General features: G+C 37.2%; 1 protein-coding gene across 1 annotated transcript in view; it reads right to left on the minus strand.

Moving 5' to 3' along the window:
* Positions 1 to 16,291, minus strand: part of LOC126092710 (neural-cadherin-like) — a 278,129-nt gene that overhangs the window by 56,912 nt on the left and 204,926 nt on the right. Inside the window, exons 18-19 of the mRNA XM_049908433.1 lie at positions 13,336 to 13,596; positions 1,441 to 1,779 (exon numbers count right to left, since the gene is read on the minus strand). Coding sequence (XP_049764390.1) covers positions 1,441 to 1,779; positions 13,336 to 13,596 — 600 coding nt within the window. The remainder of the gene's footprint in view (positions 1 to 1,440; positions 1,780 to 13,335; positions 13,597 to 16,291) is intronic.

The following is a 16,291-nucleotide window of genomic DNA, read 5'->3' on the forward strand; positions in this document are numbered from 1 at the left end:
AAGAAAGTGAGGCAGCCAAAAGGCATTGTCAGATGTTAATGTAACTTCATACAAGTACCCATCATCAGTGGGTATGTAAATGATCAGAGTTACTCTCCTATGTGGCAGGTAATGGGACCAAAGTGCATTAGTGTTGTTCATGTTTAGTGTTCTTATCAGACCTGGTAGGATATATAACAGACATGAACAGCACCAGATGCTGAGTGATCACTGTGAAGGACACAAAGGTGCTGTGTTCTCATGAGAGACAGTGTTATCCACACCTGACAGTTTGAAAGGGGCCTCACTGTGGGTCTACATTTAGCCGCCTGGTTGAGTCGTACAACAACCAGATTTGTTGGGCATTCAGATGTGACAGTGGTGTGATGTTGAACTGCTTGGATATGTGAGGACTAGAATACTTGTCATCAAGATTCCACTTGACCACACTTGACTACCAAAAGTGAGACTTGCATATTGGGCACCAAGCATGTTGTAACCCCTTCACATCTGTGCCTGCCATCTGAGAATTAGAAATGGACTGCCTGCAACATTCTGTTTCATATCACACTGCTGTTGGAGACTAGCAACTTCTTGACTAGGGAATTACCATCCCATGCGTAGGTTTCTGTTAGCACCACAACACAAATGGCAGCATTTGGAGGGGTGCTGTGGCCTGGGAAGCATGAATGGCATCACACTGTGTTCAGCAACAAATCACTGCCCTCGATGGAAATTGTTAGTGAATATGGTAGCAACCTGGGGAGAAGTACCATTCTTCCAATGCTTTGGAGAGGCACAGCAGCGTTACTCATGGTGTCATGGCATGAAAAGCCATTGGCTATGACTTTTGGCTGTAGGTGGTTGCGACAGAGGGAACTCTAGCAGCACAATGGTATGTGTTGGATATCCTGCATCGTCATATGTTACCTCACGTGCAACAGTATCATAGTGCCAGGCTGCAAAAGGACGATGATTGTCCACACATGGGATGTAACTCTACGAACTGTCTGTATAACCTTGAGATAATCCCATGGCCAGTAAGATATTCTGGTCTGTCCCAAATACAACAGATGTGGGGCCAGCTCAGACATTAATTCTGTTCCAATGCCGGTGTAACGTGGACCAGTTAAAACACTTGTCGGCAGCTTGTCACAGGATACAGTGACTTCAGGACACCTTTCCCAACCAAATTGATGCATGCTTCCAAACTAGAGGGGATGCAGCATCATACTGATAAGTGGGCTCATACTGCCAAGTTCTTAATAAACTTGTCTAGATTTTGTGATCACTGAAATAACACAGTATGCTCTCTCAACCAATGAAGTTTCATTTCATTTCCTCCTCCCCTTCCAGGTGATTAACATTTTTTGTCAGGCAGTGTAATTCATTCACTAGAGTTTAATAACATGTAAAAAAATATAAAAAATGGATTACAGATTGAAAATATATGATACATACACCAAGTACAGCATATATTTGGCTTTCCTGGTCTGCGAAATGAAACAGTTCTCCATTTGGTTCTCTTGTTCTGAACCTGAGCTGGACAAGCATGCTGAATTTGCTGGGTTCAAATGATAACAAAAATTTTACATAACTGTGATAGCCAAATCGTGCCGGTACAGTTGGTGTGAGGCAGCTATGTCCTGTCCAACCAGCATCACAGACACAGTGAACATTAGATGTATCACCATTACAAGTGCCATGTGTGCCACAATCAATGGTGGAGCATAAGTTTTCTGTCATTGGGCAGCCTTTTCTACTGTTTTCTGACAAAGCTGGATCATACAGGTCATAGATCTGTGGAGTATCAAGCAGTACATTATTATATGGTTTATAGTAAACAAATATTACAATGAAAAAAACATTAAATACAACAGTTTAATACAATCAGAAGATAGGAAATCTCCCCCCACCTCCCCACCCCCCCAAGCAACAACAAAGGCTATAGTTAGCTCATGAGCATTTTGATATAAAATCTTGGCACAGAAAGCTTTATTATCTACAGGAAAATTAATAACAAAACAAAGGAAAAATGCAGAAAGAATTTAGCCAAAAATTCACTTATGAAAAATGTGGAAAGAATTGAAATGTAAACGTAAATTAAGAGTATGTGATCAGTTTTGATATTTTTTTTCTTCCTGACTATAGTGCCACTTCTGAACAAAGGAATCAAGCAGAACACTGAGCAGAAAAGCTCATGATTAACTTGAGTTCTTTATATAACTATTATACACTATGTGATCAAAAGTATCCAGACACCTGGCTGAAAATGACTTACAAGTTTGTGGCGCCCTTCATCAGTAATGCCGGAATTCAATTGGCCCACTCTTAGCCTTGATGACAGCTTCCACTCTCACAGGCATATGTTCAGTCAGGTGCTGTAAGGTTTCTTGTGGAATGGCAATCCATTCTTCACAGAGCGCTGCACTGAGGAGAGGTATCAATGTCGGTCAGTGAGGCCTGGCACGAAGTCCCAAAGTTGTTCAATAGGATTCAGGTCAGGACTCTGGGAAGGCCAGTCCATTACAGGGATGTTATTGTAGTGTAACCACTCCGCCACAGGTCATGCATTATTGAAGGTGCTCGATCATGTTGAAAGATGCAGTCGCCATTCCCGAATTGCTCTTCAACAGTGGGAAGCAAGAAGGTGAGTAAAACATCAAAAAAGGCCTGGGCTGTGAAGTACCATGCAGAACAACAAGGGGTACAACCCCACTCCATGAAAAACACAACCAAATCATAACACCAACACCTCCAAATTTTTCTGTTGCTGGCAGATGACGTTCACAGGGCATTCGACATACCCACATCCTGCCATCGGATCTCCACATTGTGTACTGATATTTGTCACTCCAAACAATTTTTTTCCACTATTCAGTTGTCCAATGTTTACGCTCCTTACACCTAGTGATGCATTGTTTGGCATTTACCTGCATGATGTGTGGCTTATGAGCAGCCGCTCCACCATGAAATCCAAGTTTTCTCACCTCCTGCCTAACTGTCATAGTACCTGCAGTGGCTCCTGATGCAGTTTGGAATTCCTGTGTGATGGTCTGGATAGATGTCTGCCCATTGCACATTATGACCCTCTTCAAATGCCAGCGGTCTCTGTCAGTCAACAGACAAGGTCGGCCTGTAACATTTGTGCTGTTTGTGTCCTTTCATGTTTCCACTTCACTATCACATCAGAAACAGTGGACCTAGGGATGTTTAGGAGTGTGGAAATCTCACGTACAGATGTATGACACAAGTGACACCCGATTACCTGACCACGTTCGAAGTCCATGAGTTCCGTGGAGCATCCCCTTCTGCTCTCTCACAATGCCTCATGACTACTGATGTCACTGATATGGAGTATCTGGCAGTAGGTGGCAGCACAATGCACCTAATATGAAAAAATGTATGTTTTTTGGGGTGTCTGGATACTTTTGATCAAATAGTGTATCTGTCCCATTTCATTTTATGCATTAATTTACTGCAATTAAAATGAAAAGCCACCTTCAGAAGGCAAATTATGTAATACTGCAAATACAAACACAGAAAAGTAAAAGTGACAACATTATCCTAGTTTTTAAACCGTTAGTTCCTTCCTTGTGGAGGGGAGAGAGCTTGAGTCGGGAAGATTAAAAAGGAAGTTCTGGTTCTTGAATTCCAGGATGAGAGGGACACATGTACAGGAAAGATGGATAGGTTGGGGAAGGTTAAACCTCAAGGAATGATCCAACATTACTGAAAGCTAGTACAGTGCCTTTCTCTTGCTTTTATATTCCACCACCTGAAAGTAAATTCTGGCTAGCAGTTTTATTTCATAATTTGTTAGTTGGATTTTTTGATATGGTAACAGTATGAGAGTTTGGTGTCTTTTTCATGCTTAAGTAATTGTATTGATATAAAAAAAGAACAGTACCATTATATTTGCAATTTCTCTGGCCATAAAAACTGATATAATAGTTGAAACCCCACTGTAAGTGAAAATAAAACTTCTACTCCTTCTTCCATTTCAAGGAGTGCATGTTGGCCCACCCGAAAACCATAAGAATTTAACAAAACTGCTGTCTCCCTCTCTTCATCAGCCCTTGTATATCCAGACTTCTAGTTCAGTTAATATTTAATTCTTGCCATTGCAGGCTCCCAGGTGGCATCCTTTTGATGTTGTTACACAATTCTTTGGTAGTGCCTCATCTCTTCTGCTGCAGTTGTTTCCACAACTATTTGCTGTCTTATGTCTTCATTCCACTCCATATCTCTTAATGTTAGACCAAGATGTGTCACCAGAATCCCTTTTCACCTGCTTCATTTCTCTGTTTTTTTTTTTTTTTTTTTTTTTTCATTTTCAAAGAATCCAGTTTTCACTACCATAAACAAGAGCAGGCCACCACATTTTATAGTCTTAGTGTTATCTATTTCGTCATAGTCCTAACCCAGATATCTTCTTATACTACCATTTATAGCAGGATGTCCCTCCTAAGAGTCATCAGGTGTGCTTTTTTTTGTATATTTTGAACCATGTTTCACATACTGACGTCTCTGTCCTGAGATATGTAAATGAATTTACCTGTTTCATTATCACGTTATCAATATTTTTGGTCTTATTAGTTTCCCTTCAATTGCCATTACTTTTGTTTTATTTACATCTATAAACATTTGATAAGACTGTAAAATGTTATTGAATTTAACATTATTATGAAAAGGAAATTTGCTACTCCCCATATAGTGGAGATGGTGAGTCACAGATAGGAACAACAGAAAGACTGTCACAAATAAGTTTTATGCCAAACAAGGCCATGGTCGAAAATAGATTTCTCTCTCTCTCTCTCTCTCTCTCTCTCTCTCTCTCTCTCTCACACACGCAAATGCAACTCACATTCACATGACTGCAGTCCATGGCAGCTGAACCCACACTGATTGTGGCTTCAGCCACCAGAGACTGCAGTCATGTGTGTGATGGTTGCATTTGCATATGTGTGTGTCCTTTTGACAGTCCTTGTGACAGTCCTTTTGTTGTGCCTGTCTGCAACTCAGCATCTTCACTGTATGGTGAATAGGAAATTTCCTTTTCATAGTACTGTTACATTCCATCCTGGGTTGTCCATTGTTTGACTGAATTTAAAAACATTTTCTTGTAAAGCATGTTCACTCTCTGCTGGGAGAGTCCTGTCACCTACAAATAAAATGGTGTTCATAAACTTGTTCATTCCCAGATCCATCTTCTCAGGGTTTTCAGAATTAAATTCTTCTAAGATTTTCTTGAAATATACAGGGTCTCCATTCCAAGAGTGTGTTTTCTGTAGTGTAAATGGAAAGCATCACTTTGTTTCCTGTCATAAACAAAATTATTTTTAAAGCAGACTTTGGAGCACATTCGATAGAACAGTCATAAATTAATCTGCAGTGATATTTGTCTTCTTGATATGTATTAACAGGAACATTAAAACCCAATGAATAACCAGTACTCTAGGAGAAAATGTACATACTCACAATGGCCATTTGCAGTGCCTGTGTTATTTATGCAATATGTTTTACATGATTCACCCATCACAGACCCTTGCATTAGCTACTGCCAGTCAGTCTACTCTACACATATTGCAACATACTGGGGCAATTGTGTTGACTAGTAAACACGTATTGAGCCTATCAAACTTCAATAACAGGAACCAATGCTACTTTTCCACTGAAGGGGCAAGTGAACAACCTAAAATTAACAGATGGCTTGTTTACTAAGTGGAGGAGTTGCTCACTGATGTCTTTATGTCCTTTATGCATATTATAGTTTTATCAAGTGACCAGTGAATCTCACTCAGTGAATTATGAAAACAAACATATTAAAACTTTTGACAGCATTTGATTTAATGATAATAGTTCACATTCAAGCACTGGGTCAATAGAGCATTCATCAATAAACAACTTCCAAAATGCCGTGCTCAGCTCACATACACAAGTGGCACTTTGATGCCTAAATGATCTTACCCTATTAGTATCCACCAACAAAAGACCCAAAAAATATCTCTGCATGCTCTCAGCTCAGCAAGTCACGTGACCATCTACCCTAGTCAAAGTCCATTTGTGGCCAACCACATTTGGTCACAAACAGTAATTAATGTTTAACATTTAAATCATATTCATTAAAATTATTCATCACAAATATTAAAATATTCTTTCATTCATAAATGTTATGAAATGAACCTTTTCAGTTTTTAAATAATTACATCAATAATCACAGGAATCCACACACACTAGTCAAGAGTTTTACTATATTTATGGCACCCATTTCAACACTGCGTTATTCAAATGTCATGTTTTGTTTTTATACCAATTTCCAATTTTCCATTCAAAACATGCAGTCAAATATTATATGGATTAAAGAAGAACTGTTTCATTGTGGATGACTTGTCTTGGTACTTATTTTTTCTAAATCACTTTCACCCCTCTCGTTGGAAAATTCTTGGAAAAATTTCCCACAATACAAACACTCCAGAAGATGGTGTCACAGCTGTGATATGTGTTACCATGTGACCCTGCTGCCTGTTATCTTACAACCTCACCAAAACTGTTGCGTGGGGTAGCCTTGCAGTCTAAGGCGCCTTGTCACGGTTCGTGCGGCTCCCCCCATCGGAGTTTTGAGTCCTCCCTCAGGTATGGGTGTATGTGTTGTCCTTAGCGTAAGTTAGTTTAAGTTAGTGTAATTAGTGTGTAAGCCTAGGGACCAATGACCTCAGCAGTTTGGTCCCATAGAACCTTACCACAAATTTCCAAATTTTCATCAAAACCATAAAGTTTAAAAGTATCATTATGACATCCCCATGCTTCAACAAAAAGCCCATCATGAGAAGAAAGAATGATGGGCTCTGTGGTGATGCCTGGCAAAGGGACCATAGACCTTACTAAGTGACATAAATCTGAACATTCCTGAGGAAATGGGGTCTCAACTGTGAGACAGACACACAGACAGACAGGTAGATTGACAATAAAGTGATTACATGGACAATAAAGCAATTCCACAAGGGCTCTGTTTTTACTGACAGAGGTACAGAACCCTAAAAAGGGTTGATGACACATCACACCCTTATTTTAGTGTCTGGTTTACAGTCAATAATTCTTCATTTATACTAATTTTATGGTTATTGTAGAGTGATTTAATAGTATTTGACAAATTTAGAGGCACATTTCATCATTTCTGCCTTACTGTAAGTCTTCTCATAGTCAATGAAGAGCAGAAATATTAACTTGTTGACCTCTCTTCCCTTTTATATCAGTTGTTGCACCTGCACAGAACTTGCCTTTATGAAGCCACATTGCTCCAATCATAAAAAGGTTTCTGCTGTTTGTTGAATTTTCTCCTCATGATAGATGAACTGATTTTATAAGCATGTTTCATAATGAATACATCCCTGCAATTCTAACATTCTTTTTTATCCCCAACCTTATATATACTTATAATTCTTGCTACACTCCATTCCTCTAGATTATTTGCTGAGCACCAAACATCATTCATCAACTGCACATATAAGTTTTCCCATTTAATACTACCATATTTTGTACATTCCAGATTTATTCCATTTGTACCTGTAGCCTTCCTGTTACTGGTCTTCTTTAAACTACTTGTTAACTCGTTATTTATGGTTGCATTGTATTTCTAGTATTGACAGTATCTGTATAGCAGAAAGTGCTGGAAAATTCTAACACATGGTTTTAACTTGATACACGGTCACCTGCAGATATAAATTCTTAAGCACTTTGCCATGTAATATTTTAGTAGTGTAATTCAAACATTCATATCATTCATGTGAGTCAAAGTCTGATGCTCCATGATTTTTGTCTCGGGTCTTTAATTCTTATAATAATGTCACTCTGAGATTACATATTTAAAAACTGCTCTTACTGCAAAGTATTTATAATTCTGAGAAATGCAATCAAAGTTATGAGTGATGGGAAAAGTGGCGGCCAGTGTTTCTCAAGTCTGCAATGTAATTCATGTTTGCCTCCCCAGCAGACAAAAAGCACACATTCTGAATCAGATTAAAATAAATATTGAGAGCAACTATCACTAAAAATGTAGTGCAATGCTCGATATATTTCTAAACTGTCACATATCCAATTTTCAAAGGTGCACAATGTAAAACTGACATATTTTTACAATGGAAAGTTATTGACGTCAGGATTTACATAAACTGTGTCAGCAGCCTTGGATCTATAGTATTTCCAAACTGGGGCAAAAACTTGTTAGTGACCCCCTCACTCGAATGTTTGAGATAGGATGTCAAAAATTTTAAAGATAATTGATTTTTCAAAAATATGTTCATTTTGTAGTGCACATCTTATTGAAGAGTTTGATATAAAAACATATACTTTTGAGGAAATGTAAGACATGTTATTTGGTCTTAAGTGTGCCAAAATGCTGTGCTATGCCTCTTCACACAGCGCTCTTCTATTGCATGGCACTGTATTTCCCTGTGTGGAATTCAAATGTGTACATTGTGTAATGGAAGCCATCAAACCTATATTCAGAGCAGTGGGAATTAAAATGTCCTGTGGTGCCTCTCCTACTCCCAGTCGGTTGGTCTGACATCCTAGCCCCTTAAAAGAACCTCACTATTAATACTGGGTGGGGTTATTTGTGACTGGGAGAACAAGAACTCTTTAGAAAATTTGCACTCTTCATTGGCTATTAGCTAATTACTTTCTCTTCTGTGTGACGTAAAATTAAATAAAGGCAACACAAAACCAGTAAAGACAAGAGATAAGGAAAATAGTACACATTTCTTAAATCCTTAGGTCCTAGCATTTTTTTTTCTCTCTAATCTTGCTACAGCTTTACACGGCATGCTTTCCTTTCTGGAAAAGAATCTATTACTTCATCCATATTCATCAAATGTTTTGTTACATGAAAAATCGGAATGTCATTGTCTAACACTGAAAAAGCTGTTAATATGAATAGTACCAAAGAGTGGTGTGGCTTCTGGATTTGATTACATCTATTTTGTCCCTGTCTGTTACATAAAATGAAATAGGCATTGTATTACTGCAGCAGTTGTAACACATGCCAGATAAGCAAGACTGTTTTGCCACAAATGGTCATTTTCATCTACCTCATATACATAAATAACATGACAGAATATAATTTAAGAAGTACCTATATCAAATGCCTATTAGTCCTAATACAAGCAAAATGTTTTATGCTAGGAAATAATTTCACATTTCATTCATACATCCCAGTTTTTCAAGCATGAGATCAAAACGTAGCAGTTGTGTGAAATTTTTATTTAAATTTGGAATCATCATATTCTTCAACATAATTTGCATGATGTCACCGTTTCTTCTCCTTGCTTGTTCTAGCAAACAATCTTGCCATCAGTAATTCTGTAACTGTTCCTGCCATTGACAATATTTATTCTCTGGTTAACTTCACTAACACTGTCACAATCACTGGGTTAGTTATCCCATGTGTATCCTCTGGTTAGGCATTATTACATGTTTGTACAATGTGTTTTCTGCACTATTCCAAGAATCGAACTTAAGCAGCTGCTAACTGGGGATTGTACATCTGGCTCTTAGAAATGTAGTGATCTGGCAAAAATTTTCTGTCAAAATTTAATTTTCTTGGATACACTGAAAAGATAATAGGTAATCTCTCTTACCTGTTATTCCAGTTAGTCATTTATTTACACTCTGGTAGTCTGAATCTATGGATTTTGCTTATAATTATAACAATACTTATCATTCAGACACCCAATCAGCCACAGAAATAAACAGAAATTGTTATTCACTCATTCAGGTTTATTTGGCTCAGCTCATGTAGCCCCATCCCCTTCTGTCTGCAAGAAAGTTTTTTATTTTTTGATGTGATGGGGATTCCCCTGGCAGAGACATCACACACACTATGCATGTATTCAAAATCCAACTTACGATTCATTAAGAAATCCTCTTAGAATGCATTCAAAAATGTTCAAAAACAAACAGGGATGTGTTTCAGCACCATCAGGGATGTGTTTCACGATCATATGAACAATCAATAGACGAACGTGTACTGGATGCTAGGCACTTTGTGAAACTAGGGTTTTTTTCTTCAAGAATATGAATTTGGCACCCCCTGAAACTGCCATCTGAAGCGGATACCATGGTTATCCCCCCCCCCCCCCCCCCCCCCCCCCCCCCCCCATATCTGGGCCCTATGTGTCAGGGTGCACATTAAGGAAAGAGAAGCAGGAATTAAAAATTAAATCTGTTCACTGTATTAGCAATAGGAGTAAAGGTCACCAGTCATCAACAGCAGAGACATTCTGTCATCATGACTCAACACCTCTGCTATTTGGTGAGTGGTCTCCTTCACTCCTAAATTTGATTTGAATTGATAGTTATTGGTCTCAAGAAGTCCTGTTGTGTGTTGTTACATATGGTTATGGGACATCATTTACAGTTTGTATAAACATTACAATTAACTCATAAGAGAAAACAACAGTTGCAACTCTAGAATGAAAGAAATCATCTAAAACATTACGTTATTTAAGAAAACATTTAACTTGGTAATTTTAGACTCACAACAAGAAAAATAACACTAATGTATGTAGAATGAAATAAACAGCAGTAAACATAAGAAAATATTTAATTTGATTATTTTAGACTAGCATTCATAAATTCCTCTACTGTGTACAAGCAGTTTTTCTGAAGTAACATTTTTACTTTTACTCTGAATCCTTCTCTGTTCAACTTTAAGTCTTTGGGTAGCATGTTGTATAGAACTCCCATGTGCCTTACATTGCTCTGTTCTTTGTGTAGTCATTGAGTACTCACAAACACTGGCATGATAGGTCTGTTGATGGTGGATGCCTTTATTTTTTGCAAAAATATTTAAATCTTCATGAATAAAACATACTGTTTCATTAATATAAGTACAAGGCACTGGATGGATCTTGAGCTCGAGAAATAGATGTTTAGAGGTTGAAGAGAGAGGCACTTGTCTCATTATCTTAATTAATATCTTTTGCATAGTAAATATCTCTCTGTGTGAGACACCTTAAAATAGAATGCAACATGTGAGTACTGAATGTACAAGTGCAAAGTATGAGAATACTAGTGTTTCAATGTCATGTACTTTTTACTTATGTAATTAAATGTGCAGCACAAACTGCACATTCTATTTACTAACTTTTTTATGCACATCCCACCCATAATATTTTAGACTGTGTATTGGGTACTTTGGTATTGAATCAGACCATGTATCAATAGCAGAGCACTTTTTGCTGTAGGTAAGGTTCTTCACTAAAAGTTTGCATGCTCAGTTGTTGGCATAATGAAACCCATAAATTAAATAGTAAACATCAGAATTCTACCTATGAAGTTTATGCTTGTATAATTTTATAATGTTCAGCTTATATTCTCATGATTAATAAAGAAAAGAAAGATTTTGTAACAAACTGTAATTACAACCATGTTTGTGAACTGAAAGTGTATGAAAATAATAGATTGCAAAGCGATTTCAATGTGGACAAAACTTGATTTGCTTTGATAATGACCACAACTTATGTAAAATACTGAAAATCCACCTAAACTACTACAGAATTCAGACTGGTACCTAATGTGGTATTGGCTTTAGATTTTCAAAGCAAATGCCAAGTTCATGTTCTTTGTACTGTATTTTTATGTATTTAGTTATTTTTTGAACAAAGAAAAAGACAGAAACAAGGAATGAGATATTACATTTTCATACCTATTGATCATTAATACAAGTAGAATATTTCTAATACTATTCTTTCTAATGAGGTACACATTTTTGAAAAGTAATGATATTTTATAAATATGGAATCGCAAACCGCATCCCCTTGTTACCCCAGTATCACCCTGGATTGGAACAACTTAACCACATCCTTCACCCAGCCTTTGACTACCTATAATCATGCCTAGAATAGAGGAACATTGTTACCACAATTCTCCCCCCTCTCTGAAAGTGATATTCCCCCATGCACCAAATCTACAAAATATCCTGGTTCATCATTATGCCTTACCTATTCCTAACCCCTTGCTACATGGGTCATATCCCTGTGGAAGAACTGTCCTATACACCTGTCTAAGCACATCCTATTTCATTCCCATCTTAAGCATATCCTACTATATTAGAGACACTCAAATTAGTGGCCACCACCAAACTATGGCCAAGAGCAGAGTTGACCACCCAATGGCAGAATATGCTGCTTCACCACTAAGCTCATTGGGATCCTCCACCCTCCCAACATCAGGTAATTCTGTAGGAGGGGTTTGTCCTAGTAACATGTCCTTCAATCCCACAATCCTCCTGGCATTCATCTTCACTGGTCCATGTTCCATACTTATCTTTACCAGTATCCATGTGCTTCCTACTTCATTCCATCAGTCTGTACTCACATGTTTCTTTCTGCAGTTCTCCCTCCCCCTATTACGTTTCTCCACCCTTCCCCCTTTCCAGTTACTCACCTCCTCCTCCTCTTCAATGTGAGCCATACATAACTCCCTCTGCTTACATCAGTGTGAGCTCACTAATGCCACATTTCTAAATCATTGCCTTGCTGTCTCTCCTATATAGCCCTTAGCCATGCCTTCGTCACTACTCCTTACCCTCTCCACGTCCTTTCTCCTTTCACCCACTCCATCTGACACAATCCCTCGCCCTATTTTGGCTGCAGTGCTGTGACAATGTAGTCAGTAGGGTCAGTATAGTGGTGTATGTGTTTATTTTCTATTAATTAACACCAAAGAAAGATAGTACTGAAAAGCTCTTTCAGTCTTGTTTATGTGCCTGGTGACCATTCATTGCCTTGCCTTTTGGTTTATACATGTAAAAATGGGCAGAGCAGCTGTCATATTTTTGGAAGTTACTCAAACAAATCATCCCATTTATCCCAAAACGTGCAAATTATGTATCATCAAGTGAGACTCAAATTCTACACAAATGCCAGTTTTTTGGCTAGAATCCTCAGGTTTATACAAGGTAAAGATGGAATTATTCTAAAATCTGCAAATTAAAGCAAGTCTTGTTGCTGAAAATTCATGCAGAACCAACAAATTAAACAACAAAGAACTGAACCTATAAACAAGCCGGGAAAATATTTGTTGCTCAAGTGACTGGAAAAGATTAGTTACTATTATTACCATATTGTAAGGAAGTATTGTTTCAAAATTTAAACTGTACTTCTGTTAATAACATGCAGAAAATTACAGCATGTCAAAATTTTAATTTGTGATGAGTAATTTTAACTCTGAGAAAGATATTCACTTTTTCCTAAAACAATTTCAGAAGTGTCAATGATATTTAATAAATGTTTCCCAAGATAAAACACATTATTTTGTTGTACTTGCTTTCTATAAATATGAATCATGGCTTACCTGACCATTATAAAACACATTCCTGATGCAACCAGAGAAACCAGTCAGAGTGGGCATGTAATTCCAATTATATTGCTGTGGTTGAAATAATTCTATGTGAAGACCACCAATCTGAAGTGGTGTGTTAACATTCAGATATTCATTGAAAAGTGGAACTTTTCCTTGTGCCTTGCAGCTGCTGTCATCAAATCTTGGAATTGCATCATCTTCAGTTTCTGCCATGACAGCAGATTTACAGTAGTCCACTACAAGATGAACATTCTATTTAAGCAAAAGAAAGAACTGCTATCGATTTATGTTATGTGTGCTTTCTTTAAGATACCTTTCTACATAAGTAAGAAATGTAATTAAGATATAAGTAATGATAAAATAATATTTTTTTTATCATAAATAAGATACATTAACAACTACACAAAATGTGTTATTTCTGTAAGGCTTAAAACTGCATAACATCATAACCTAATATGACTCTGGCAATTACATTAACAATGGTACATATTCATTCCATCTGGAAAGAGCCAAATGTTACTGACAGCATATTTCCAAGTGCTTTATTTGTTAATATGATAACATCTGAAAATAAAATCAAACAAAACAGGAAGCTAGCACAAGCAGTTTGAAATTATGGATTTCAAACAGAGTGACTTAATGCACCTTATATTGTACTCATTTCAAACTGATGCTGCAACAGAATGCAAAAAGAAAACAAAATATTGTTCCTTCTACTCTCCTTTATTTTATAATTCAGTTATTTGAAAGACAGAAAAAGAAATGATACAATGGAGTGGTAGACAATCTGTTATGGCTGTTCCTTTGTTCTACATTTTCAACTAGGTTGAATGCCTAGTGAGAGCTCCAAAGATGAAGTTTAGCACCAAACTCCAAATATAAAAGTAACTTATCATGCCAACAAACCAGCTGGTAAAACAAAGTGCTGCAGATATACAATTGGAAAGGCTTCAGATTTGGGAACTGGTGAATATTCATTTTAGTAGAATAACCCATTTTCTCCTTTCCTCCCACTGATACATTCTTTCTAATAGTCAAACAGTGCACTACATATTGTGTTGAGTTAGCAGATGATTCCAACATTTTAATGTATTATTGTTGCTGATTGATGAAAAAGATATTTGGATATTTACAGTCTTTGTGATTCTTTATCATGTTAGAGACATGTGAAGAAAATTTACAAAAAACATTAGTGCTGCTCCTAAGTGTAACATTTGCAACAAAATTTCAATGATTTCAGGGAAGAGGTCCTTTAGATATCTAATCACATCACAAGTTACTTTCATTTAACACAACCAAGAAAAAGGGAAAGCCTATGTTCTGTGCTCAAAACCTTGACTCAGCAGAAATCTCTCTCCATTTGTTAACACCTGTAACTGTTAGTCACAGAGCAAATCCTTTACAGATATCAGAAAATCTCAAGCACTGTTATGTTTTAGCAAGACAGTATGTGAGAGGCTGTGTGAATTATATACCACTAGAGAGACTATTTTCAAAGGCTGGCAACTCCGTCACTCAAAAAAAGAGAAAGGCTGTGAAAATCTCATATCAAAGCCCTTTTTTTATAGGATAACCTCAAAAATATTGATCAAAAACATATTTTGGTTGTTACTGTAAATCATGAAATATGAGCAAACATAGCATAAGCAGACATTTTGTAGGAAAAAAGTGAATGTTATACTATTATTGATACATCTCAAAATTTCCTAGAGTTAGCCTTTTCTTAAAGTGACAACACTTCTGAATATAACTCCTTTGAGATAAAACTGAACTAATATACTCAATAAGGAAACAAAGATTAATGAAGCAAACCTACAAACACTATTTTCAGTTTAGAAGAACTTAAATCTTACTGATATATGTATAAATATATGCTCAGTGTAGTTAACCAGCTTCATAAGTTTATTTTAATTTATGAGCACTTAACTGTTAATATACTTAAAAAATACAAATTTCATAATAAAACTGGTGTATAAATGAAGTCAGTAGAACAATTAATGGGGGTAGTGACTCTCCATGGTATATAGTTTCTGTAAAGAAACTAACCTGACTTAAAGCCTGTAACATTTATATGAAAAATGTAATCTGTACTGTCTTCAAATAAAGTACTTTGTAACAAACAATCACTGTTGTTTCCTGCAAATATTAGATCTAAAATAAAACAATAATTGTTTATTTTATCATTTAATTCAATAAATTATTGTCACCCAATTTTTGGGTATGTATTTTGACTGAAGTTACGCCTCCATAGTTGAGTGGTGAGCACAGCTGACTGCGATGTGGGGGACCCAGGTTTCATTCTGAGTATTGACAGGGATTTTTCCTTGGTGGGAGGAGTGGTACAGGGTGAACTCACCCTTGTGAGGCCAACTGAGGATCTGAGCGAGATGGCACTGTGGTTAGCAAACTGGACTCACATTCAGGAGGATGGTGGTTCAAACCCATGTCTGGCCATCAAGATTTATGTTTTCTGTGATTTCCATAAACTGCCCCAGGCAAATGCCAGGATGGTTCCTTTGAAAGGGCACAGCCAATTTTGTTCCCCATCCATGACACAATCCGAGCACAAGCTCGGCCTCTAACAACCTCATTGTCAACGGGATGTTAAACCCAGTCTTCCTTCTTTCCTTCTTTCAACTAAGGAACTATTCAACTAATTAGTAATGGTTCCAAGACCAAGAAAACTGATGACTGGGAGAGTGGTGTGCTGACCACATGCCCCTCCATAATGCATCTGATGACGCTGTTGGCAGATGATAAGGCGGTTGGCTGTGCCCTGTTGGCCTGTCTAGGGCCAGAAAGTGGAACTTCATTTTTTGTAAAGATAACGTGTTGATTTACACACGGGCAGATCATGACAGATTTTGTTTCGGCCAGAGCCTTCTCAAAAAAAGAAAGACACACAAGTTTGCACAAGCAGTCACATCTCATTCATCTCCAACTGCTC

The sequence above is a fragment of the Schistocerca cancellata genome, chromosome 7 (assembly GCF_023864275.1).
Source record: "Schistocerca cancellata isolate TAMUIC-IGC-003103 chromosome 7, iqSchCanc2.1, whole genome shotgun sequence".
NCBI classification, from domain to species: Eukaryota; Metazoa; Arthropoda; class Insecta; order Orthoptera; family Acrididae; genus Schistocerca; species Schistocerca cancellata.